This window comes from Asterias rubens, chromosome 18 (assembly GCF_902459465.1).
Source record: "Asterias rubens chromosome 18, eAstRub1.3, whole genome shotgun sequence".
Classification (NCBI taxonomy): Eukaryota; Metazoa; Echinodermata; class Asteroidea; order Forcipulatida; family Asteriidae; genus Asterias; species Asterias rubens.
In genome coordinates, this window is record NC_047079.1 from 2,811,986 (window position 1) to 2,839,905 (window position 27,920).

The 27,920-nt window shown below is 37.5% G+C and overlaps 2 protein-coding genes across 3 annotated transcripts in view; both read right to left on the bottom strand.

Moving 5' to 3' along the window:
- The window catches only part of LOC117302593 (calsyntenin-1-like), a 30,286-nt gene extending 16,102 nt beyond the window's left edge, over nt 1-14,184 (bottom strand). The window contains exon 1 of the mRNA XM_033786569.1: nt 13,947-14,184. Within this exon, the coding sequence (XP_033642460.1) occupies nt 13,947-14,022 (76 nt within the window). The 5' untranslated portion in view covers nt 14,023-14,184. The remainder of the gene's footprint in view (nt 1-13,946) is intronic.
- Nucleotides 14,185-20,605: 6,421 nt separating this feature from the next.
- Nucleotides 20,606-27,901, bottom strand: LOC117302406 (protein LZIC-like). Of its 2 annotated transcripts, none has more exons than XM_033786341.1 (7): nt 27,777-27,901; nt 26,662-26,833; nt 25,240-25,375; nt 24,229-24,327; nt 22,842-22,937; nt 21,795-21,876; nt 20,606-21,098 (listed from the first exon to the last, which is right to left on the bottom strand). In XM_033786341.1, the coding sequence occupies exons 2-7, from the start codon at nt 26,760-26,762 to the stop codon at nt 21,040-21,042; spliced, it is 573 nt and encodes a 190-aa protein (XP_033642232.1). In that variant the 5' UTR covers nt 26,763-26,833; nt 27,777-27,901; the 3' UTR covers nt 20,606-21,039. The 2 variants fall into 2 exon arrangements, with proteins under 2 accessions (XP_033642232.1, XP_033642233.1); XM_033786342.1 differs by lacking the exon at nt 27,777-27,901 and adding an exon at nt 27,558-27,622.
- Nucleotides 27,902-27,920: the final 19 nt, after the last annotated feature.

Here is a 27,920-nt window from a genome sequence, read left to right on the forward strand (position 1 = left end):
CTCCATGTTTCTGATGCACTGTTTCTGACAGTAATATTTCTCCGAATGTAGCAAGACAACCTTGCATACTGGAAGACTTTCTTGTCGATCAACTCCAACGACAGTTCCCCTTTAATGGACGGAATGACTCAATTATAAGAAAAGCTTGGGGTCACCCGATACATGTACGCATTCAGGAGTATGAATAGCCTGTCCCCATGGTGCGCACTGCATATCTAACGGTAACACTCTCTGACTCACTGCATTGCCAATCATGGATGAGTTCCCATGGAAACACGATATTATCATAACCTTTTGTAAAATAAACAGCGTACACATAATATGACAACATTGTATTTTAATGCTTTTTTCGCTAGTAATTTTAAACTAGGTTCCAAACTGGTCAAATCCTGCTCTAGTCAATTTTTCTTTGTTTATCAACCCCAAATCACATGTAAAAATTTACCTACACTGTACATAGTCAGTTTCCCTTTTGGCTTATTACTTGATATTTTTAAATACTATCCAGTAAATGATATCACACAGCTGTTGTTTTGCATCATTGTGTAAGACTGATTGAAAGTCATGTGTTTTACATGTAAATATTGAAACAAATTATAGTTATAAATCTTGAGCAATGATCTCTCTTGATGTATGAAGATTTTAAGTACTAACATTTTAAATAATAATTCTCATGATATTAATCAGGAATTGGCTGGGAAAAGTATTGTTGAGTACATGTACACAATGTAGTTACTGAATCATAATTGATATTAAGTGTAATCATAGACATCTTGAACCAATCATTCCAATGTTTGTATGTCAGAGAGGTTGGCTGTTGCCAGTTTGGCATTAGCCTTGTTCACTTTGCCTGGTTACCATGTTGGGAAGATCAGACAAACAAACAAACAAACAATCCTTAAAGCCATTATACACTTTCGGTAAACAGTATTGTCCAAGTCCCACACTTCGTGTATCACAACTTACATATAAAACAACAAACCTGCTCAATCGGTCATCGGAGTCGGGAGAAAAAAACGGGAAAACCCACTCTTGTTTCCGCGCGTTTCGCCGTGTCATGACATGTGTTTAAAATAAATCCGTAATTCTCGTTAACGAGAATTTATATTGTTTTACCGTTTTCTCAAAAAGTAAAGCATTTCATGGACTAATATTTCAAGAGAAGTCTTTCACCATTACCTTCTGTAAACCCTGTAAATTATTTGTAATATCTGTGAACTTTTTCGTTTTGTTTTTTCTGTACCGAAAGGGTCCAATGGCTTTTAAAAGGTATCGTGAATGGTGCGTATCTGGAAATCGTTTATTGTTAACAAAACCATTTTACCTTATTTTGTGTATCGTGAAGTGTGCATCTGTAAACATGTTTCTAACAGACAGATTCGCACAATGTAGGATTATACATTCTTTCAAGACGTGTTTCTAGTTTTTTTTTTTCTTTCTATGCAATGATGAAACGAGGCAAGGTATTTGCTAAGAGTTAGGCCTACTTGTAACATGTTCACTACACGAAGAGTACCTCCGGCATGTTTGTTCTACATGCACTATAGTGTGAAATGAAACAGGGAAATATCCAGCCTGCTGCGAAGTATTTGAACATGTTCCTCTAAAAAGCTCTCTATTTCTCGTCAGTGTGTCGCAATTACTGGCCTGGCTACGTCCACCTGTCAGCGTCTCAAGATTGCAATCGCCGGCTAGAGAAGCTAAGGAGCAGCTGAGAGCATCTCCAACCATCGCATCAACGCATTGTGGCCCCATCTTCATTGTATCCCTGGGTGACAGCCCTAATTAAATCTCCAATCTCCCATTAGAGTTCATCAAAACTACACCTTCAGTCTCGGGCTGAAAGCTCAGTCACAAATTATATGATTCCCTTCTGCAGACTGACTCCTACTTCCAGGCCTGATACTTTGTTCTTGTATGGATAGAATAGTTTTCTAGAATAGTAGAAAGAGCGACTCGTGACTGAAATAAAAGCTTGTACTGGAACACCTCAACCCAAACTAAGGGCACTGGGACAATGATTTGAAGAAAGCAAAAATTGACTTTTCAGAAATAACTATAAGTTATCAAGACACAACTCCTTTCTTAAACACTGTGCCTGGTATGGTATACATGTAGCACTACATGTAGCACAATAAGGACAGCTACATGTAAATGGGTTCACACTAGTGTTAATTGTGAAAATTGGAAGCAATTAACAACTCAACATAATATCCATCCCAAGACTGGTTTACAGACAGTAATTCTCCTGTGTAGATTAACAATGTCCACTGTTGACTCCAATTCATCTAATCCCATAGCCTAAATTTCATTATCAATCGAACAAACAAGCCAGCTCACATTCACAATCCCTAAGTGGAGCCCAGGTGTGCCAACAAGAACCCCAACCTGCTTCAAACCACCTGTAATCAACCCCTCATCTATTGTTTAAAGACAAAAAGGATGGGTCTCTTTTTGTCTCCTGTGATGTGGGTACAGACCACCCTGGTCTTCGATCCATGAAGATCCATATGAGTAGGCAAAGGGATTGTGTCCTTTTCATCATAGGCTTACGGGAGCCGGATGTTTAACCCCAATGAATGAATAGAGGGTGAGTCACACGAATCGATTGCCCAACATTCATAAGTCATTCATTCTCTCATGCAATGAATTAAATGCAGTGACGAGCCCTGACTGGTGTGATCTCCCTTGTGTTGTACATGAAGATGAAACAGCCATGGCTCCTTGGCTGAGATTAGGGCTTTAAATTCAAGAAAATAGCTGCTTTTTTTTTTCATGTACCAATATATACGTGTACCTGCTTATTTGTGTTGTGTTGTGTTGTCATTTAGTCTTTGAGAAAGACTCTGCAAGGGTCGAAATGTCAGGCCACTAACTAAATGTTGCCTTTTGTTTGGTTTAGCAGTTTGCAACATCCACTACTTCTTTTTTTAAACATGTTACTGCAGAACATTTTACAAGCCAAGACCCGAATTGAGGGAGAAATTCACAAAACCACATGGCTTAAAAATCAGAAGGTGTTATCTTGACCAGAATTGCAAAAAAAAAAATCCATAAGAACAAAAAATTAGGTATGTACATTTGAATATTTTTGCACGACTCCGCTTGCACTTTGCCACACGTATCGACCCATTACACTACATTAGAAATTGTAGCCTGTGTGTGGGAAGGACCCTGACATAGAACAATGATTTTGATCAGCTGTAAGCATCTATTTACAATTCATTTATTCCTGCATCTATTATTCCATTGATATTTGAAGAATTACAATGTACATGAATAGGCCTGTATGATTCGTTTTTGAAAGGGCAAGGGCACCAAGGCATTTTCTTCTTGATTAAAGGCACCCTATGTGGAAATTGCAAATTTCTATTGGAACATTTTAAGGGCACACAAGCAATGACCACCTCGGGGGCATGGCGGCAATAGCCTCATTGCCTCCAGAGAGTATTCATCAGAGAGTATCCTGCATGTAGTACATTTTAATTCTGAAACTCTAAGAGATTAACACTAGATTTAGAAGTTTTAGCATGATTAAACAAAAAAGAAGTTTGACGTAGTTTTAAACATTCTCCGCTCACAATGTCATTGTGACAGATTGAAACTTAAGTATGAGACTTGCATACAAAATAAAATATAAAAAAACAACAAGGAAGAAATTACTTCACTCTTCCCAATTTAGTTCAGAATGTGAAACTGAGATTGACGCATTTCCCATGACGTTCCGACAAAAGCAGGGAATGCCCAAAGAATCAACTACGATACTTCCCGTCTTAACGAATGACCGATGACCGATTGAGCTCAAATTTTCACAGGTTTGTTATTGTATGCATATGTTAAGATACACCAAGTGAGAAGACTGATCTTTGACAATTACCAATAGTGTCCAGTTAAGGATTAATTCCATGAGATCACATTCAAGTCAGCTGTAGTAGCTACATGTACCAGTACCAACAGCAGCACGTCGCTGGGCCCAATTTCGTCTGCTTAATTTTAAAACAATTTCTGCTTAGCAAAAGTAAGCTGAATTCCAGTCACAGATTGATGTGACATGGTGATTTGGCTGATAACTTGATTCGAGTAAAGCTTGATTTGGTTGATGTGCTTAGCTACTTTTTGTGCTTTTTAAGTACGTTGCCGAGTGGTTAAGAGTATCGAATTCAAGTTCTGATGCTACGCCACCGGAGTGTGGGTTCGAATCCCGGTAGTGACACTTGTGTCCTTGAGCAAGATACTTTACTATAATTGCTTCACTTCAGCCAGGGGTATAAATGGGTACCTGCGAGGGTAGAGGTTGATATTGTGAATGAAAAAGCCTCCGGAGCGCCACGGCAGCTCGGGCTGTATACTCCCCCATAGGGAGCTGAGAAAGATTAAAGGGATGTTGTTGGCCCAATGACCGGGGGACTAATGTTAAGCGCATTGATACGGTTTATTGTGAAATGCGCTATATTTTTATAAGAAATTGTTATTATTACTCTCTGAATTAGGCCCTAATACTTGGTTCTTGTATGATTCTCTGCATCATTCAGAGGCCACCTTATCCATTTTTTCAAACCGACACTACAAAGTGATTTGTAACTACAACACATGTTGAAAGTTCCTTATAATGTAAATAACATCTATCTAGTCAGAGAAATATTACACATTTTATTGTACACTACAGACTACAATCCTACATGTTGGAGTACAATGTACAGGGAAATAATTATTTGTTGCTCCATCAAGAACCAAGTTAACATTGTACTTGGTTGTACATTTAAAAGTTGTCTCATTGTCAAAGGCTGTACAGCACTTAAAGCCAGTGGACACTATTGGTTATTACTCAAAATAATTATTAGCAAAAACCTTACTTGGTAACAAGTAATGGGGAGTTGTTGATGGAAGAAGTAATTTTCCACGAATTTGATTTTGAGACCTCAGAATTAGATTTTGAGGCCTCGAAATCAAGCATCTGAAAGCACACAACTTTGTGTGACAAGGGTGTTTTTTCTTACATTATCTTGCAACTTCGACGACCAGTTGAGCTGAAATTTTCACAGGTTTGTTATTTTATGCATATATGTTGAGATACAGCAAGTGAGAAGACTGGTCTTTGAGAAATACCAATAGTGTCCACTGCCTTTAACAATATTGTTGTACAACCTGGCTTCCATTTGACATTTACTCAGCCTGTCTTGACTCTAAAAACTGAAAAGAAATTGCATTTGATGAATAAAAGATTTAAAAACACAGTAGCAATGCACTTAAAATACAGGCACTAAAATTTCCTGGCAACAGATACAGAATAGATAGAGCAGAGAGATCATCAGCCCATCGCAGTAACTTATCAGCCATTCACTCATCACATCAATAATTTAAAGGTTTGGAACCTAGATCCCTTCGCATGTAGAAAATTATAATAAGCAAAAGAAATTGTTGCGAGGGAATATACTTCTAACCCTATTGACCCCTTGCACGCGGCGACTGGTGCCACGCTCACCATGTTGGTGGGCAAAGTTAGGTTTACGTGTATTAATGCCGCGTCACCTAAAATGCGCACTTCACTGCATAACGCACAGCATACTCTATGCATAGAGTTATATCTGAAAACGCACAGTGAAATTTCCCACCAGTATGGCGCATTCAAGATTTTTCTGATGATGACGTCAGGTGAAATGGGCCAATTGCCAACTGTTTCTTTTTTAATGCTAGTCACTTGAATGAGGTGTTCTCTGTGAATGCATCATTACAAAAAGAATAAAAGTAGACATTGCAATTTGAAACCAGACCTTAAGACATAGTGTCAGCTCGCTTTAATAAAGGTACTCAGTATAATACAGGCTGCTTTTCTGTGAAATATTTCTCTCTGAAATGAAGTCATATTGTGAAAACTGTACCTGAAAAACTAAAATAAACGCAATGATTTCTGTTGTATTGTACATGTAGGGCCACTGATTTTCCGCGATCGCGGAAAACGGACGGAATTCGCGGAATCCGCCCTTTGAAACGGAAAACGGGATTTCAGAAAATTTGATTTTTTTTTTTTTTTCTTGACGCCAAAACTATTGAAATTGCATTCTTTATTAAGATTCTTTTTGTTAAACTAAAAAGGCATCAGAAATCAGACCATTAAAAAGTACGAGATCGTAACCGTGGATCATTCTGTTCTACTTCACACCATCCTCAATGTTTACACACATGATGTACACACGTTGTTAACATGGTTAAGCGAAGGGCATTATTCGCGGCACGTTTTAAACATTTTTTGTTCACCCAAATTGCATTTTCTCCCTCTCTTTTACCAACAATAATACACAAACTAGCTTACCTATGATCTATAAGAACACATACAATGTTTTTTCATCTCGGAAAGGTCTAAAATAAAACCGTAAACTGTCAACATTCTGTCGCCAAAGCGAAAACAAAATGGCTGACATTTTGTTTGTGGATGGAGAATGGTCACGTCCATAGACTTGTTCCCAAGTCTTTGATCATGCTGAAACAGCGCCCTCTTGTGGATACACTCCTGTCATTAGACTACAATGTGGCTGATGCAGAGAATCAACTGCAGTTTTAGACTTGGAATCAAGTCTATCACATCATGTGCATTGATACTGCAGTCACAGTGCAACCTTTTTAGAACAGCAGTATACAAAATAATCCACAATTATTATAAAAAAAAGTATTTTTTTGAAATTTGTCAGTTCAAATGAACATTTTACGAAGTCAACAGTGCAACTTATCTCAAATTGATTTTTATAAGTATGTCCCTGGGTATTAAACAACCTTTTATCTAATTAAAAAAACATGAAACGGAATTTTTTGTGCCTGAAACGGAATTCATGTTTTTGCCAAACGGAATTTGCACTTTTCTGAAACGGAAAATCAGTGGCCCTATACATGTATGTACAACCCAAATTGAAGACAATGTGCTTTTACTGAAAATTGTGGTAATATTTCACAATTTTCACCTGACCCACACAGCAGAGTAAGACCATGGTAAGACCAAGTCCAGGTGTTTATTATTTCATATTAAAACTGATTACTTAAAACACTGTCCATGATTATTCTGTCAGCTGCTACCAATCCGGTATAATACCTTTAATTTGTCTCTGCTTTGCAATTTCGATGCACAGTAAACTGTACCTACATGTATAATGTACGTACATGTATAATGTACGTACATGTATAATGTACGTACATGTAAAATGTATGTACATGTATAATGTATGTACATGTATAATGTACGTACATGTATAATGTACGTACATATTGTACATGTTCGACATAAACATATAAGAAGTGTTTGATCTGCCGCCTGAGTTAATTTTTAAGAAGATAAAGAAGCACTCAGGTAATTACTAATAGTTGACATTTTCTGAGGGTAGGGCTTGATATGATAATGCATTGAGAAGCAGCTGGCAGTGTAGTCTTCAAACACTGATCACTGAATTAACACACATGTATATTTTAATTGAGAGTAGAGACAAACAATCTTGTCAGGCTTGGATTACAACACAGGTCACTGCATCAATCATTGCTCTGTGTTTGGGGTCTTGGTTCCTCTGAACATAAACACATGATACATGTACACCTACATGTAGTAGTGAACTACATAAAACATTATTAGTACAATTTTGGGCAAGGCAATCTAGTACGCAAATTTCTAAAACAGTTTAGGCCAAGGCGTCGTTCAAATGTCCCAGTTCTCGTAATCTACTCCGGACTCTTTCATGATTTCCTCAAGGATCCTATCTCATTATACAGTTTCCATCTTCCTGCATGACTCAGAAATTAACGCAAAATTATAATTCATTTGACAATATTAAAGGGAAAATAAATTAATTCCCATCCTGTAGTTGTTGATAATCACTATACATGTACATCCAGCCCAGTGAGGGTTTCATTCAATTTTATGAAATTTATCGTGATTTGTCAAATTTTACGAGATTTCATAAAATTCTTTGATATTACTTCAAATGTTATCGTTATCTTTGAGTAAAACACCCAAAAAACACTTTATGTTTTGTTTAAGATTTTATATTGCTTTTTGTTTCTAATTTAAATTCTATGTTTAGATTACTTGATGTATTAAAACTACGAGACTGCTTACATAGACATGTGTACAGTGTAATTAACTAGAGTTCCCATAGCGCGTAAATTTAGTTCCGGTACAAATATATACAATTTTATATTGACACGGGAAACGATGCATGATGGACAAAGTACACAAACTGAAAGTATCAGTTAAAATTTATGGATACAATTTTTGTGACAGTTCCTGTACAGTGCGTTTCACGAGCTGTTACGCTTAACAGTTTTTATATGAATGCTGCTCAGAGACAAGCCTTTTTGCAATTGTTGATTTCTACCCATGTGCAACATGTTTAATAGCGTGGACAATGAGAGAAATGAATGGGTCTAACGGATTGTAAAGACGTAAATCCTGCTGTGACTGTGATTGAAGGAACGTGGCTTGGTATGACACTGCTCGTGGGAACTGAAACTGGTGTGATTACTGTTAGGCAGTGGTTAATATCGAAACATGGACGCTCTGATTCAAATGACACTTTCTGTACTACATGTAGGCCATTAGGCCTGGGCGACTAGTAAAATTCCCTTTTTTCTACACGACTGTGACACTAGTAAACTTCAACACTACATGCTTTCTGCTACTAGAGCTTCTTCCATTTTTTATGGCCACAGATCTTTTTCTTACGCCGCACCGTTTCTTTGGAATAGTCTTCCTGTGCATATTCGCCAAGCTAATACTTTACAATGTTTTAAGTCCTTGTTGAAAACTCATTTGTTTAAAGCTTCTTTTTTGTAATTTGCCTATTTGTATCTTGTATCTTTCTCTAATTGTTTATTTTATTGTTTCTTTAATGCGCTTAGAGGCTTTTGCATTAGGCGCTTTACAAATGTCTTATTATTATTATTATTATGTACATTACAGTAGGCTGAAATGTGAACATGTACAATGTATGTCACTTGTCAGCTATGGCTTTGTGGCTCTTTTGTAAACAAGTGATGTCACAGGTTACTTTGTGGCCGTCCTACAATCGGTGCCTTTTTGAAACAAGTTGATACACCATATGAAACCAATGGTTTCCATTCAAGTAAATGGTTTTGAATGGTATGATAACTGTGCACACAATTGGTTCCCCAAATGGTGTTGAATTACTCCATTGTGCCACGAAGCGATATTCATCTTTTTGTTTACAAACAATTAAATTGCATTGTATTCATGCAGATGAGATCATTTGCATTCAATACAAAAATATTGTTGTGCAATTAAACCAACTCTACAACATTAAACACTGTACTCTGAACATGACTTTGAAAAGTACATGTCCCACTTGTTCACGGTCGCCATCCATTGTGTTCATATGTGACAACGAATGCTGCAATACGCTATTCAGCGTGTACTTGTGTGCAAATCTTGCTTTTCATACTGGCAAGGTTTTTAAACACAACAATAAAGTACACCTGTGTGTTTGGCAGCCTTGGATGGGGTTGTTAGAATAAACAGCTCATCCAAGGCTGGATTTGTGTATGCATTGGCAAATCTTTTTAGTCTGGAGGCTGAAGCTGTATTTTGCTCATCCTTAAACCATGAAGAATCTGCAGCAGTAAAGGAGGCAGGGGCTAACCACCCTCAGAGAATTTTGTCCAGGAACCCTTCTCAGTTTACCAATTTGAAGCATAAAACCCAAACTGTTGGCATCTAAAAAGAGAGGCTGCATAGGCAAGGGAGCCTCGAAACATGGGTGGTTATATCATGGAGGTAGAATTAGATAATCCATCAAACCTGTTATGATCAAACTACAGAAGAAGCAGGGAAATGCAAGGCTCAAAATAACCCATGGCATCCATAGCAAATTGCGTTGTGCCCTGTACTTAAGCTATGAGGTGCCCTCTGCAGGATTCCAAAACAAACTTACATTTTCCCAAAACAGTGTACATTTTTAAAGGTTAAGTACCAGCTTTTTTTTTCTTCAGAAAGATACATTTTTATTTGGTTGAGTTAGTTTTAAGTTGCATCAGTTTAATGCGTGACAATATGCATGCTAATGATATGCGCATAGATCCCTATACTTAACATGTAAAACTACACTACTGATGCTGCTACATCACAAAATCACTTTTTTTTATTGATTAACAAAGCTTTTTAAAAATCTTAGTCTGAATTTATATTTCTACAAAACAAAATTCCAACATTTAAAAAAATGGCTAGCTACATGTACATGTACAGGATCTCTTTTAATCTAAACTTCAATTGGATGTCTTCATTCCCATTATGCGTGAAAGCAAAAAGGACTTTCTTACCCTAAATATATACATTTTGTATCCATGTTCTTTTACATCACATGTAAACTCATTACAATATATGCCCAACCAGTAAAGGGGTACCTTCTGTTGCTACTGTCACATTATCAGATAGCCCCCTTCTCATATTGATCTGTTTGTATAAGTTGACCTACTTCTTATACTAGGTTTAGCCTTTCAGCTGAGCCATTTTGTCCCGTGGTGCCCGATCAGCTTCCATCAAGAATATGCCCACTGTTTCTGGTCGTATCATCACTGCTGCTATTAGGCCTGTCTCCATTAGGGTGCATGTTTTATGTTTGGTACGTAAAGTATCAGCTGTACACCGCACTCCATCAAGTGACTTCGAGATGGGTTTTTTTAAAGGGAAATTTTTACTGCAAGATGTCAACTTTACAATAATTGCTTTGGTGATCAGAGTTGCCTGAGTAAACAACAAGTCAATCAATTTAAGGTAATTTGAACTTTTTTCAAGGGTCCATATGAAATCTTCTGATGTAGCACTTTGATATGTCAGTATTTATTTATAGTAAGCACTTTAAACCATAACTAACTGCGTGTTTGCCTCTACCTACATACGTACTTGTACATGAACTCACATGAAGTCACAGACTTTTACACTAATTAGTTTATACTGAGACCAACACAATCAAACAAACATTTAGTTGTTGCTTTTTGATTGGTGTTGGGTTGGTAAGAATTTTTGTAAGTTTTTGACTCGAAAAATTATGGATTTCTGAAGGGGCAAGGCTTCATCCATCATGGCCCAATTTCCTAGAGCTGCTCAGATGTATTTGTAGCAAATATTTCTTAGCCAAAAAAAGGGCAGGAAATCATTCCGAGATGATGTGACATGGTATTTTGGCTGGTAACTTTATTCTGGTAAGCATAATTTTGTTGTACTTTGATACTTTTTGAGCTCATCAGCAACTCTGAAATTGGACCCAGGAAACAGGCACGTATCTGTGAACTATCCTGCCTTTGCTTTGTTTTTAAAATTTCCAGTACAGTAATAATTTAGCACAATTAACATCCTCTGTAGTTTGCATTAACACACATCCCTTGACTAAAAACCTTTTTAAGGCGTCACCGATCGCCATCCGTATCTCATAGCCGTAAGTAATGCCCGATGAGGCACTCATGACCACCATTACCAAGCCTCATGTAAAAAACATTCGGCTCCTCATTTCAGAATAATTACTTTTCACACAAGGTGAATTCCAATTATATGTTAATCCAAGCAAAAGGATCCGACTGCTGATTGGTAATCCAATCTTCATAACATGGATGTTTGTGAGAATACAGAGCCTTGCACTTCTTGCCATAACATCCATCTTAAAGTAAACATGTATGGCCTACTGTACTCGATATAATACCGTTTCCATATAACCAATACATGTACTTAAATGTTGCAATAAAGATCCATAAAAAGTGTTTTTGACTAGCCTCTGTACTGTCTGGCCAGTCAATAGACCCCTTGCATGGGCCGCCACATTTGATGTAACACATGGAAACATGCACACGTCTACGCGCTGCGCACAACTCTTTCGGCCAATGATTGCTTTTCATGGACCCCAATGAGGGACTATTTTGGAATGTGTGGTCATAGGTAAGGGGTCTAATTTTGTTCTGAATGATTTACAAAGAACTGCACTGTGTATCATGTGGAAAATTCACTTCATAATCACAGAAAATGACGGTCGAAAGCACAGAACCTATAGGTTCTGTGCATAGGTGTGCCAAAAATGGTATCAACTCAACCGATTGGTTTGAGTTCAACCGATCATCACACACACAGTATCTCAAAGTTTTCTTCTTGTTCTGTAAAATATGTTTGAGTTCTTGTATTTTCCTGAAAATATTGTGCAGAACGAAATTCCAGAAATGTTTTAGCAGTTAACCATCTGATCTACAGATACAACAAAGTTCACATACTCCAAGAAAGTTTTAAGACAATCAAAGATCCTGAAGAGAATCTTGTGGCAGGCCTGATCGTGAGGGCACTTTGATGAATTTACAAGAAGACTCTGTCTATTTGTACAGTATCATTGCCAGGCCTGAAATCTTTGTTTTGGATGGGCAAGGCGTTTCCTCCTTGGTAAAGGGCACCTCTGAGAAAACTGAAAACTTTGATTGGAACATTTCAAGGGGGGCACCAAGAAAATGACTAGGGGCAACAGATTTTCCTCCGTGCATCAAGTACACAGTAGCCTGCTGTGCCTTCATATTCTACTTTACTTTCTCTTTTGAAAACAAAATCTTTCTCTCTTGTTCCCTTGCCAAACCAACGCTTGAATCACTTCCCAGAAGATTCATGTGTAACTGTATTGTACTGGGAAATCAAATTTCATTCAAATATTAATGCATTTCGCAACAAATTTCATCCACTAGTGTGAGCATTGGGATAGTTACTGCAAGCTTATTATGAGAACTTGAACATTGGCAGTTTGCCAAAATGGTAGAGCGTTGTACCCACACTCCGACAGTGTTTAACAATTGGTCCTGTACGCAGTTGAGGTTTTAGTCGAGATCTGCATACAATGAGAATTTCCTTGAAGTTGAATGACAACTGAGCTTGAGTTTTGACAGCTTAAGATTGTCACAGAAACAGGTGGTAAAGTTTCAGAAAAAACACTCTAGTGACTAGTATAAGTCTACTTTCATTTACTTCTCTTGTTGTTTTGAAGTTCTAGAAATCTTCATTTGAACTTTTTTATACAGATCCTGATTTAAATAGTTGTTTCTGTAAAAACTTATGGTGTAAAACACAGCTGATGTTTTCAGTGTGGTAGGCCCAAGATAAAACAAAACATTTCAATAATTTAATATTGCATCAAGAACTTATTCAGCAAATTATTAAGAATAAGGAACATTGATTGAGCATGGATCTTTAATTTAAGTTGAACATGCATACAGACTAAAGTAGGTTTTACACTACTTAGTTTCTAGAACATAAATAGTTTTACACCATCAAGTTTGAGTTGAGTCTCATTCAACAATAGTCTCTTTAATTTATAAATGAGACCAAAAATGCATTCTCAATTAACTGCTTATTATTTATACTGGATTCATTTCATATGGGGCCCGCCATTTTACCATGCTGATTACAACTTCAAACAAGTCCCATTCCAACACCAATCACTATGTTGTAATTAGTTATTTGGTGCTTGCATGGTACTTTAAGTTGTAGTTTATAGTAGGTTAACATTTGTCCATGCCTCTAGCAGTAGCAACCACTACCAGCATGTTTTTTTTTATTTTATTCGTGAACATAAAGCAATGTCAGAACGGAGTTTCCCCAAGACTCCGCCATTTTCAATGTTTATGATTTTGAGGGATCCATTTTGAGACGCCACAAAAATACAGGTTTCACTACACAAGAAATGGTAAAACAACCACCATATCTTTGTCTGTGTTGATAAGTAAAGGGTGTTGTTAATTCTACTGTAGTGTCACGGTGTGAGATTCTGTCGAAATTCCGACAGTGAGTCGCATAGAACTAGTGACTGTCTGCAGTGACACACCACTGACATTCTCATGCAGCAGACAACATCTTCAATTCAACATCTCACTCTCACTCCTCATACATAGTGTGTGAACACACGGTCACACTTGACAAGAAATCTCATTCTTACCTTGACAAATAACCCCACTCACGGCAAGCAGAGTAACCACAAGGGCCCCACATGCCCACCTTCTCCTTAGTAACATCTCAGTATTTTCCCTCCACTTGTTTGACGGTGTTGTTTTCGCGAATTATTCACCAAGTAATTAAAAATCCGAACAGGTAAATTCCTTCGTTCTCCTCTACAAAAAATGGCCGTGCGGTATAAATCCTTCTTGTCGACAAGCTTCGCAATCGTTCGGTCGCGATCGGTCGGTTTCAGGAAAGTCTTTCCCAAAATAGCACAAATCCAAATGTGACGTTATGGACGGATTCATTTACTCTTGTAGGTGTGTACGTAATGGGAGGGGAATACAATTGTGTTTGTCTCCATATTTTAATATTCATACACGTATTTCTAGCAGATACAAATACATTAAAAGTATTTGTTACATTGTTATTAATAATTTGATGCATTTAAATTTTAAAATACAAACGATTAGTTGTAACTAATTATAGTGTTATTTGAACATGTTACCCATCAATGTTCGGTTACATATTTATTATACCCTTTCCATTTAGCTTGGACAGTTGACCTTTGTTATTGATTGGTTTTTCCGTGTTGTCATTTCCTCTATTACTTAGTGGAAACTTGACGTGGGCTCAGTTTCGCCCCTTTCATTGTCAATCCTGTTTTCATACAAAAACAAAAACCATCAGCCTAGCAACCCTTTCCCCTAAATAAAGGAAGTTGGTAATTTCAGCTCTGGTATGAAAGTGACAACCAATTTATACGCTTTGACAATTAAACACTACGGGGAGTAATGTCAAAAGACGGAACAGCCAAAATGATGGGTGTATATAATACAAAACAAGAACACCTGACTGCCTTGGTTGTCACGCAGCGGCGTATCGGCACTTTCCTCCAAAGAGATTTTATAAAAAATGAAATTGTTTTCGGTCGGTGTCGTAGTTGATTTGTAATTTCGATAAAATAATTTTCATGCATTATTTACGCACTTTTTTTTTTACAAAATATAATATGTCAAATTTGTCTTCACCTGTCGTCACCAAGGTGACGTTTCTGCTAGCCGATTTAACAAAAAGCAAGGTTTCCGGAATATAAATAATATAAGAATGAAACATTTAAACCTGCGGATATATACCACATCCCTTGATTTCGTTTCTAAGTCGTCAATTGGCTTCGCTTTAAATGATTATGTTTTTTAAAACTTAATTGTTCGCGTCTATTTTTTTTATTTTTTTTTTAAATAACATTATTAATGTTTTTCAAAGTGTCTGTAATTACCAATATTTCTGTAGTGTTCTTTAATGCTTTGTTAAGTTTATATAGCCATTATTACCTATTGTAAGTTTGTTTTTCTTTTAATGATTGTTCAAGTTTAAAAACATGTTTTTGTTTTGTATGGTTTGGGGTTTTTTTTTTTTTTTTTTCGAGTTGTTATAGTTCTAATGACAATGTTTTCAAGTGTCCTTTTTTAAAGGGTGGTTTCGGGTGTTACCCATGCCGTGATTTAAACTTATTTACACATTCAATTATTCTCTATTGTGACGATTCCGTAGGCCGACTCAACGAACCGTTGTTCAATTGCCCGGTAACCTTGAACTGTGTAATAAGCGCTAATGAGGCACCCCGAACCCAACCAAGCGTGTGACTGCTACACAATTGGGTTGTCAACTCAATCTATTCGGAATATGTTAATGGGTGTAATTTACATCTTTCATAACATATCCAGCGGTATTTTGAATGAACAACTTTAAGGCAATTTATTTATTTGGAGTTTGGAACCGTTTTAATCCTATATAAATGAAGATGTCACATAGTTTCAAAAGGTGGTCGAGTTTTTGAGATATCGCCAAAAAAACGGCCGGAGCGATGTCCATGCAGGAAGAAATATTCCTTTATAATAGGAAAACACAATCTGTGAAATTCAAACTTTTGAATGGAACATAAAAAACTTTTATCCTTTCACAGAACCACGCAGCTTCGAAGTTAAATGTTTCTCACAATGCTTCATAAACGCTTTTGTAGACTTTTCAGCAACCAAAAGGTTGTTTCAAACGTATGCCTCTCTTCAAATGGGATGTTGTAAAATACGCCACTTAAGTTTTCTTCCAATTGACAAGAATAGTGAAAAAATGCGTGCCGATTTTGTGCAAGTTTGTTTTCATTCACATGAAGCACATGCTATGCGGTGTCGATCCCGTCCTGTTAATGCAACTTCCTTATTTAGCTCCATTTATTGTTGAATGTTAGACCATTTTTGTTCTGTTTAAGTTGATTGTTAAGTTTTCAAATGCAAAAAGTAAGAACTTTGTAGTTTGCCTTTCCCATTAAAAAAATGAAAAATAACTTACGATAAAACGATACCGTTCCCAAAAATAACACTGCTTTTTTTTATGACATTTTTTCGCAGTTCAGGTTTAAGAAAGCGTCTTTATTTATCGGTTATATTTGAATGAATGAATACTTTCCACTACTGAGTATTATTATAGGCCAAGAGAGGCTTCAAGGGGGAAAGAGGCAGTGTATCTGTTCAATTAGTCCTTGAAAAATGAGGAATAATTTCGTTCGACACGAATGGGCGAGCCACGGTCTTTTTACTTCTTCTTGCAAAAAGGGCACATAAAAAAAGCACAATAGAATGTGTTTACGTTTTCCAGGTAGAGTGACACACCAATCACCGACAAGAACTGACATCTTAAAACAATCACGTCGTCTTTGGCGGCAACCGACTTTTTTAGCAACCAATGTTTGTCCGAACGGCCAGCAGCTTCCCAACAAAAATGAAAATTGCCACAAATTGAGCATTTAATTGAAGTTAATTTTACGTTAAAACAGAATCAAAGAAGTTTGAGTTAATTGGGTTCGGGAAAGGTGCATATCCCAGGGGGACTTTTTTTTTTACAAACAACTGACGTTGATTACTTCGTGGTTTAAAAAAACAAGGCGCATGATTTGTAACGACGTGACGCAGTGTGGAAAGGTTGGGAGTAATGCCGAAAGAGGGCGCTATCAGGGTTAGACTTGATCATCTCAAATCGCCACTCTCGATTGGCTTAAACTTTCACACGAAGTATACAGAGACAGGCCGTGACGTCACATCTTTACAAAAGAGCGCTATTTTCCACGGCGCATGAATTTCCTGCAGACACGATTTACACACATTTAACAATTTTATGGAGATGACTTAGTCTTTTATTTTCAAATTAAATTATCAATTTAAATGAAACTTTTTCAAAAGACTAAACAAGTTGCAACTGTTTCCATATGTATTTCAATGGGATAGAGGAAACAGAAAAGTTTTGACAAGCTAATGTATGAACACATTACTGCCAATAAAAGTCTACTAGGTTTATTTCTTAAGGAAATAGCCAGAACATAGCCACTAAAATTAAACCTTTCCTAATGACAGCAATCACAAGTATTTTTTTAAACAACCTCTAGAATATACAATACATTCAAATTTTAAAAAGATTTACAAGTTAATTTTCCTATAAAAAATATTATCTTTTAACAATCAACAAACAACTAGTTTGCCACACTGGTGATTTTAATCCGTATAACATTTCTGAGTTTTATTTAGTAATGAATTAATCAGGAAATTATGAAAAGAAAAGGGATTCTAAAATCCTTTTTATTTTTGTACCAGAAATTTATAAATAACCCCAAAGTAAAAGATAGAGAATGCTGGCCTCAATTTTTGTCTTAAGTCTGCAAAGCATGCCCTCTTTGTCATCAGCTACGGGACATACAGCCTCAATACCATGTGACTGGCCCAATGAGCAATAGTTACCAGATTAACCAATGACTAAAATTTGCCCGATAACTTTAATAAGCCAGTTTGAGATATGGTGAACTACATCATATTAAGTTTGGGTACATTTTTTCCTGTTTATACCCAAACCAAAAGTGCTCTATGAATAGTGTCCATCATAGATTGGCCCCCAGTCAATATCTGCTAAGACAAAGACAGGCACAGGCCCAATGTTATCAGTGGATAAACTTGCAGTAATGACTGGTCTTCTCCAATGTGACGTAGTTTGTCACATTTAACTTATTCCTGATCGTCTGTTGCATGCTGTGTCCATACATGGAGGTGGTCTTCTCCAATGTGACGTAGTTTGTCACATTTAACTTATTCCTGATCGTCTGTTGCATGCTGTGTCCATACATGGAGGTGTCTACCTCCATGGTCCATGTGTGCATAATGCTTTCTCCAGAAGACTATCGGAGCATACTGATCGAAACGTCGAGTTGAAACTAACAGTTCTTTTCAGAACCACCCCAACTCATTAGAGATAGTCATTACATGCTGCAAATTTTCCATATTGCATAATGTTTGTATGCAATGTTGCTTGATTCACAATGTAATTTCTGTACACGTGTGTATAAGACATTTTGAGATAATGGTAGACACAGCACTATAACACTATTAGGTTTGGGTAAATTTGTCTGAAAACACCCAAACCAATCAGTGCAATACTATAGTGTCCTCCACACCTCAAAATGGATATACATGCACTACGAATCTTTATTCATGTAAATTGGTATGGATCAAACATACATCTGGAACCCTATCTGACATTATTCACAAGCCTCGAAGTGTGATGACCATTGCCACCATATCTCAAAAAGGCTAATGTCAAGGATTGCCTCAAAGTTGTGCACAGACTCACTACAAACATAAATCTCTATTTCTATGGGACAAAAACAAACACAAACAAACAAAAAAACAAAAAAACGAACGAACGAACGAACGAACGAACGAACGAACGAACGAACGAACGAACGAACGAACGAACGAACGAACGAACGCACGCACGCACGAACGAACGAACGAACAAAACAAAACAAAACAAAACAAACAAACAAACAAACAAACAAACAAACAAACAAACAAACAAACAAACAAACAAACAAACACAAAGCACCTGTAATGACTGTAAAACAAGCACCAAAACCTACAAAACCAATCAATGTCAGTACTGTAATTAATTTTACAAAAACAACAGAAGAAAATACTTTGAAAAGAATTATATCCCTTCCTCTAAAATTATTGCAAACACGAACAAAATAATACTTCAAAAATTAAATGTTAGGTTTTTAAGGAATTTCTTTTAGTAATGCCATAGATGTCCCAAAGTCATGTGAAAAACCACATTAACTTCAAAATATGTGGTTTTTTTTAATGAAAAGTGTTAGGACCATTAAAACAACATTGTATAAACTATGTAAATTGATCAGTTAGGGAGCATCTCAAAAGTCGGGCATGTTCTAGGCGCAAAAGAATCTATGAGACTGCTAGGATGTTCCGTTAGACAAAATAATTGTGATGAAGTATAGGAGCAATCCAACGCGAGCGAATATGCACACAATTATTTTGAACGCTCCAATGGAAACAATCCATAATATAAAAGCTCTGAAATAAATATCCAATCCAATAAAGCTATTTTGAGATATTGTGGACTAGGGCACTAATTGGTTTGGGTTATTTTGTCTGTATACACACAGAATAAAACAGTGCGCTCCTAAGGTGTTCGCCATATCTCAAAAAGACTATTAAGAACATTCCTAAAGTTGACACATTACAAGGGCACTATTGGGTAATTTTGTATGATAAACCCAAAATAAAACAGTGCACTCCTATGGTGTTTACCATAAAATCTCAATAACCCATTAGAACATTCAAAAAAGTTTAGACTTGTCAGACGCTCTGTTATCTAAAGCTAATTATTGTTAGTTTCTTTGAGGAGATGAAGCTTCAATGGCTCCCTCCAGGCAAGAGACAGAATGAGAAAGACGAAAAAAGAGAGAAATGAATGAAACAGAAAACCTTACTTGCATCATCTTTGCATCAATCAAACCTAGCAGCTATTATATAACACCCAAGCAGATCCTTGCCATTTGATTGGAGGATTGTCCGTCACGTGATAGCAAATAAAAGTACCATTGCACGCTGAGTCACTCACCGTGCTTTTTCGTTCCATCCGAAAAGTACCATTGCACGCTGGCAGCGTGCAATGGTACTTTTCGGATGGAACGAAAAAGCTGAGTAAAAACATCACTGCGTGCGCGTTGTCTTCGGTAACGCAGCAAGGCATATAAGTAAAATTACTAGCATTCGTCTTCTACAATTAAAAATTGGAGGCCTACGCTTTGTTTGTTTTGAAAGTTGTATCTTTCAATCAAAATGACAAAGATCTACTTGGATGTTATATAAAACAAATAATGAATGTTTTTCATTCGTGCAATTGTGCGAATATGTTCATTCGTGGAAAGCTGGAATGTTCCATTCAACTCGGCTCCGCCTCGTTGAATAGAACATTCCGTCTTTCAACTCATGAACATATTTGCACCATTGCACTCATAAACATTCATTATGTGTATAATATTGATTTGCTGCATTTAAAAGAGGCCAAGAATAATAATAATAATAATAATAATAATAATAATAATAATAATAATAATAATAATAATAATAATAATAATAATAATAATAATAATAATAATAATAATAATAATAATAATAATAATAATAATAATAATAATAATAATAATAATAATAATAATATCGTCTTATATAGCGCATGTATCTACCAATCAAGGTACTCAAGTAAAGGCGCTGAGTATAATACAAACTTTCAGAAAGATAGGTAATTGCAGTGATGAATTTTGAGACCCAATTATCACACATATCATTCAAAATTCATTTTGGGTTGAACAAAAAGTTTTTTAACTAGAGTGGGACTTTAACCCGCAATCTCCATATCAGTGTGCCAGTGCTCTACCAACTGAGCTTCCTAGCCCTGATGTTTCATTTGTGCTATTTTTTGTTTCAGAGTTTTCAAAACTTTTCAGTAAAGGCAGTGATAAATAAAGAGGAAGATAGCCACTGAAGGTGGCGAGTTAAAAGGGCAAGGCAAACATCGCGGCCATAATACAGCGGCCATTTTGGACTTTCTAAACTGACTTCATATCGAGGCTCAGGTCCAAAACAGTCAGGTTGCCATAATAAGTTAGCAATAGTCCAGGCAGGATGTTGGCCGTATTCTCCTTGGTGCCAGACGATGGTGGTGGTTAAAGCTAGAGGACCAGTTAATCACTTGCTTGCTTGTTGAACTTGAGAACCAGCAACTTCTAAAAGCTTATCCCCTGAACCTAGGGTGAAAAATCAACGAAGACATTTGATGAAAATCAGGAATCTTTCCATATTTATTAAAAATCAAGTCATAATTGATTGCACAATATATTGCTGTTTCGGTGCTGGTGCACAAGATCAATTCTCAATTTTTTGTAGAATGTCAAAATGGTGTATCTCGCTTTAAAATGACAGGGACCATACTAAAGACAATGGACACCAAGACATAGATTAACCCAGAAAGGTGTCTGGGAGCTCTTGGTCGGACACACTGTTTTAATTTGGACACCCTCCTTTTCCTGTCATTTACATTTAGTTGAACTGTAAGTCAACACTTTGGAAACCCAGTTTTTTAATTTCCAGCAAATGTTGACACCTTTTACCAAAACCTGGTTATAACCTTACACCGAGACGTAACATTGGAGCACGGATTGCTTTCAAACAAAGAACACCTTTAGTGGATCGAGGGGATTTTTTATTTTTTTTCATTTCACTACCACCGAGTGAGTTCTGATATGTCTCAACACTTCGACTGGCTTGCTCTAGTCAACGCCAGGTAGTAGTAACTGAGCGTTAGTAGAATATAAAGCAAGACAAGTTCTCAAAAGAACATAATCTACCTGGCAAATAGATACACATGGTGTTACCGCAAACCTGACCAAATATGTATTCTAAATCTCTTCATACAAGGTTCAAAAAGAGAAACAAATTCTTACCAATACTCCCCGTGACTTTTTCAAATTCATTGAGGGCTTGACTGGAGTTGGTGGCAAGAAACTCAACTTCTTGTGGTGTCAACTGTGTAAAGAAGTCAATAATCAATCATTGAGAACCTAAAGAAAGACTTGGTATTGTTGAGTATTGAGGTGGGATCTGCTACCAATTGTGACGCAAACAAGCAAAAATGAGTTGTTTGTCGAACCAGGTAACTTTCTATTTTGGTTAAATTCAAATGTTGATACATTGTTTGGTTCAAAAGTTGTGACAGTAGAAACACCAAGAGATACGAGAGATGGAAATTGAGAAAAATGTGTTTTAGGTCAAGTTTAAGGTTTATTGAACATACATTGCACATTTTCTTCCAATGATCATTTTAACGTTTTTTATGTTATTTATCAGGAAGGAAGTTGCCATACAAAATTTGATATATTTTGGCTTTAAAATTAACCATAATGTACATTTTTGAAAATGTCACCTCATAGGCCTTTTTGGGCATATTTCTCCACAGTGATATTTCCGACAAACAACACAATTAGCTTGTTTGCAGCACAATTATTGATCGATTTTGGACTTCTCATAACCAGATCCCTTAGAAATGCAACTGGGATGACCAAACTGGAGATCGAAAAGACGGGAATCCTTTGCATAATTGTTTTTTTTACATACTACCTTTCAGTTATATGAATCAGCTATATTTGTCTTAGTAACAGTTCATTTGAAGATTAGACTGCTGAAACAGTTGAATGCATGTATAAACTGTATCAGGACTAGGGAAGTTTTATTCTCATTTTGGTAAATTTCTGGTTCAGTAAAAATGTTGAGCTCCAAGTCTTGTGGATTTTTTCTCCCAAATTTGAGCCCTGATAAGTTGCCAATCTTATGAGTTAAGCTCGGTACGTACTTCCTGCGAATGCGAATGCGATACGAATTTTTACCTCAAAAACGACTTATTGGCAACTCCTGCATCATTCACTGTGGAAACAGCCATGTGACAAAAGAAAATTCTTCGTATTCGCAGTATGAACTGGGTTTTAGGGTCCTACCTTCTCGCCTAGCTTCCTTAGTGCTGATAGAATCTCTACTTTCTGTTGTGTGTAGCTGTCTTGCGATAGCTTCTGTACTTTACCATCCCTCTCCACCTGACCGGAAAAAAAGCAACGCCGGAACATCAATAACATAAAATTTGTAGAATAGTTTGCGGTAACACCATGTAATAACAATCTCTAAATGAGTTGGGGTGGTTCTGAAAAGAACCGTTGGATTAACGATCAGTATGCTCTGATCGTCTTCTGGAGAATGCTGGACTCTGATGCTGCATGCAAAACGTCAAAACGTCGAGTTAATCCAACGGTTCTTTTCAGAACCACCCCCAACTCATTTAGAGATTGTCATTACATGGTGTTACCGCAAACTCTTCTACATCTTATTTCCACCATGCAAAGTTTTAAATCCTACTTAACATAAAATTTCACAGAACTCGAGAAAGTACTGAGTATACAGTGCCTAATACTTATTGATGTAAGGGTAAAACAAACTAAATTCTTTATCTAAGTATGTCTAATGATCCCTTTCACATACAGAACAACACCACCCCGCAACAATGCACATCTACAATTTCCGAAAATTGGAGAGGCAATTCCTATGCGTACATTTTAACGTAAAAAATGGTCCACAGGATAGGCGCGTGTAAGTACACTGGGCTTTGTGCAAAGAATCAACAGATCAATGGGAGATTTTGAAAAGCAAGGGGGCAGCAGCCTTACCGGGTATTCCATTGTTTACGTAGTTCTGAGCATGCGCAAAAATCTGAGAACAGTGGATTTACCTGGGCCAAGCCAAATTTCATAGAGCTGCTTAGGCACAAAAAGGAGCTAAGCACAACAAAATTATGCTTACCAGAATAAGATTACCAATCAAACTGCAATGTCACATGTACAATTGGTGGCTGGTATACTGCTCAATGTTGCTAAGCAATATTTTCTGTTTAAGCAGCTCTATGAAATTGGGCCCCGGTCAGTCTGCTGCCACCTAGTGTCCCTAAAAGTCTCCCATTTGCATGCATCAACATGTCCATTAGACTGGGCCCCTGTCTTTATCCAGTGATTCCATTGGACACAATGATATTGGATAAACGTGCACAGTGACAACATGAGCTTTCCATAGATGTCCAAACAGTTCATTCCTGTCACGTCCGCAATAGAATTGGACTGCGTATCTCTACCTGAAATGTATGGGGTCAAAGGTCAAAACACACGCCGGCTTGTGTAGGTTTTGATGCCGGTCTCTGGCGTTATTTACGAGCCTCGAAGTGTGACATCAGATATTCAGGCTACATGTCGATATACTCAATTATGCACAGGGAGAACCCTGGTCTTGATGGGAAGGTATACAACATGACGTAATGAAAGAAGTCATTGTTTTAAGACAAACCTCAGCTAATCTCTGTCTCAGCTGTCCTGGTTGCTTCTTGGCAAACATTCGGATCACCTCAGGGGTCTTGAAGGCCTGACTGATTGCTGCTTGAATTGCCTGGAACAAAATATAGAAATATTGAATGCTTAGAGTACAACAGCTGAATATAATACATACAACATCGGACCATTTAAAAAGCACCTTTTCGACAAGATCAAAGTGCTATAGACCAATCCGACGAAACAAAATTGGTAGCGCCCTCTATTGAAAAAATTAACAATTGCGGTGTCTTTTTGTGCACAATCTATGCACTGAAGACACCGCAGCAAATGGCGCACGGTGCTCAACACAACACTTGCGCGCCCGGTGCCCGCCCGGATCGGTCTATAAAGTTAGCAAACCAATGGAACTACTACAACATATTACATTTGATACAGATTAGTTTTAAGAGATTTTTAAATATTGGCAAAGAGTTCCAATTTCTAATGAATACTGGGAGGATGTTCCACATTTGGGGAGCAACACAGGTGTAAGTCCGGTTGTGAGCAGATGAGAGTGTTCCGATGGTTTGAGTGTTCAGTTAGGTGTGTGGTGTCGGAAGCTTGGGCGTGGCAGTTGGTAGAGGGCAAGGCAAGATGATAAGTAGCCCGGTGCTATTCCTAGGAGACATTTAAACGCAGTAACCAAAACTTTGAAAGTTACTCTCTCTACGACATGGTGAAATGGAACCGTCCAGACTTCAATGAGTTATTCCATTCTTAGGGGAGGTTTGCGGTTAAGCATGTTTAAATCTCTCTTGAGTAGTGTTGGTTCCGAAAAGAACTGGTGGTGGTTGACAACTCAACGTTTCGATCAGTATGCTCTGTTAGTCTTCAGGAGAATATACGTAGTGTTGGCAGCTGGATATTTTGTCGCTTCTTCTTCAGTTGCATATTATGTGTATTTTTTAAATAATCTTTTGTAAACATTGGCTATTCTGAATGGCCCCTTAGTGTAAATATTAATAGACTATAATACAATGATCCTTACAATCTGCATTCCATTGAGCTCATCGACCAGCGTCATGTTTCCGGCCATCATTTTAGTGAGGGACTCCTTGAAGTCTTGTAGCTGTTCTAACGTGTCTTGCTTTGTTTCTTCGTACTCGTCGTCATCCATGTCTTCCCTGAGAGTACAAACAAAAGTAAAACCGACAATGATCAATCAATCAATTAATCAATCAATCAAAAGTCATTTATAGAACCACCTCATCACAAACAGTTCATATTATTTTTGTTAAATGTTTCTGGTAATGCAACCAAGGATGTGCTAAATTTGCATCAGGGATAAAGAATATAAAAAAAGAACAAGAAAAAAAATGAACAACCAAGGATGCTTCATAAATAAAGCATCCTTGGGTAGCATGGTTGGCTTATCACCAAGGTGACCCTGGTTCGATTCCCGGCCAGGGCCATATGTGAGTTGAGTTGTGCGTTGGTTCTCTGCTGTGCCACAAGGGTTATCCAGCCCATCAGGTTTTCCTCCCTCGGGAAAAATCAAACATTTTCGATCTTGGCTGTGCTCCGTGGTCATAATGGGTTGATGTGGCTGGCAGCCAACCAAAGGCGCCCTTGCATGCCTGCTTCTCGAACACATTGTAGCCGCGTCCTTCGCAATTCAGATATTAGCTGCGAGTAAGGATGATTAGCCTCCCAAATTATTATTATTATTATAAATTAACTTAATCATTATAGCTCTCAAGCCACGGGAAACCTGTAAACAAGGGTGCTTGCTATGTGAACCAGAAACAATGGGGTTAACCACTACTCTTCCTTGATAAGCGTTTTTGGGTTCTTTTACATGCACTTCCAATTCTAGTACCTCGGAACAACAGATTGATGTCCCAAAAGTTTACTCTTATTTAGACGCTGAAGCAAAGATAAAAAGTTTAGTAAGCATGGGTCAACAGGTGAGCTTTAAGGTGAGTGAGCTGGCATTTCTAATTTGTACAGGAAGCTTATCCCACATTTTCGGGCCATTTACGGAGAATGATCTCTCTGCACAAATTTGAATAGCGAGTTCTGGGCACAAGAAAAAGGGAGCAAGAGACAAAATGCCTTTCCCCTTCCCCTTTCTAAAACTAAGCATACAGGCCTGTGAAGTACCAGTCCTACTTGACCATTTCAGAACCTGCAAATAACTATTGAGTGGTATAACAGTAAAAATTATAGACGATGTGACCTATGTTTACATTCAAACCGCCCTCTGTTGACAAAACACTGTATACGTCATGTTTCGCCGGGAAAAAAAGACGCGTAGTCATGGTAAGATTGCATACACTTTCTAGCTGGCTGCCAAAACACAGGTTTTGCCCGGCGGTTTGCGCGCGAATCATGTAATGGTTTTCGAGTGACGTCAGAGGTCACATCGTCTATAGCAGTAAAGAGCTAATTGACAATACAACATCACTACCTCGCTTCTTCAAGATCAGCCAGCTGAGCTACCAAGCGATCTAGTTGCTCTTCCATGTTCTGCTTCAGCTTGGTCGTCTCTGACCGCCCACGCGACGCCATCTTCAACAATTTCCAGAATTACCAACACCTTGTAGGCCTATTTAGAGACTAAAGTCCTCCCTTTTAAAGATCTGCAACAAAAGTCACCCAAAACATTTCACCTTACTTGGGTAAAAACAAAAATACAGCGCAGCTATATATTGGTTTGTGGTGAAAGCATTGTCTTAGTAAACATGTTGTTAATTGAGGGTAACGACACGTTGTTGATTGCAACTACTGCCTTGGATTTCACAAAGAGTTATGACTTACAAGTCTTATCTCGACTTAGGACAAGTAATGACTAGCCATACATTTTTAATATCTCCTAGGACTAGTCCTAAGTTAGGAATAGTCTTAACTCTTTGTGAAATTGACCCCCTGAACTAGTCATCACTATTCACTGAGGTCAGGATGAGGATAACTTTCCGTATGCCACAAACATCTCCACATTAACACAACAGAGCATGAACAGATTGGCAGATTTTGCTGTGTTTTGTTTTGTTTTGACAAAGCTACATCGATTTCACTCTTTGTAAATTTGTTTCTGTAAAGCGTTTGAATGCATTTCCACCAAAAAAGAAGGAAGCACCTGACACAGTTAACCCGACCACCATGCCAACTGGCACAGTGCCACAGTGCATGCAGTATTCACTATTCATTGAGGTCTGGATAACTTTCCGTATGGCGACACCACTTGTTCACTCTTTAGTCTTTTTTACAAAAAGGGATATCTCATTGAGGTAAATTAGATACTATAGTATTTGATATCGAATGAAAAAGTGGTGGCGCCATACGGAAACGTCTTCTTTCACTGACACTGACAGGTAGTCCCAATTCAGTGACCGAGTGCTGATGATGAGTCACGGTGCGTGAGATGGTCAGCTGGGTAATGAGGCAACAGACATCAGACTCAGTCAGCAGAGTCGGAGCTATCAGCTAGGGACTCAGAAAGTAAAAAATGCTAAGGCCGGTCAGAGGCCCGTGTGAAATTAGTTAATCATGTGTTTACTACAAGATACAGCAAATATACCTCACCTTTCTTCTAATGCTAGAAGTTCAGTCTCAGTCGCGGAATTTCTGTCATAAATCGCGTACTATAATTCGCCCTATTTTAAAACAAGGAAGGACAGCATGAAATGTCAATCGCAGACGACTTCTTGCGAAAGTGGTAGGCTGTTA

Bases quoted from the DNA above. Each gene is read 5' to 3' on its own strand.
- LOC117302406 (XM_033786341.1), bottom strand. From the start codon at position 26,762: ATGGCGTCGCGTGGGCGGTCAGAGACGACCAAGCTGAAGCAGAACATG. The intron at 22,938-24,228 runs GTTTGTCTTAAA...TTTTCCGGTCAG, and splicing joins TGAGACAGAGATTAGCTGAG to GTGGAGAGGGATGGTAAAGT. The intron at 21,877-22,841 runs GTAGGACCCTAA...TTCTTTACACAG, and splicing joins TAAGGAAGCTAGGCGAGAAG to TTGACACCACAAGAAGTTGA.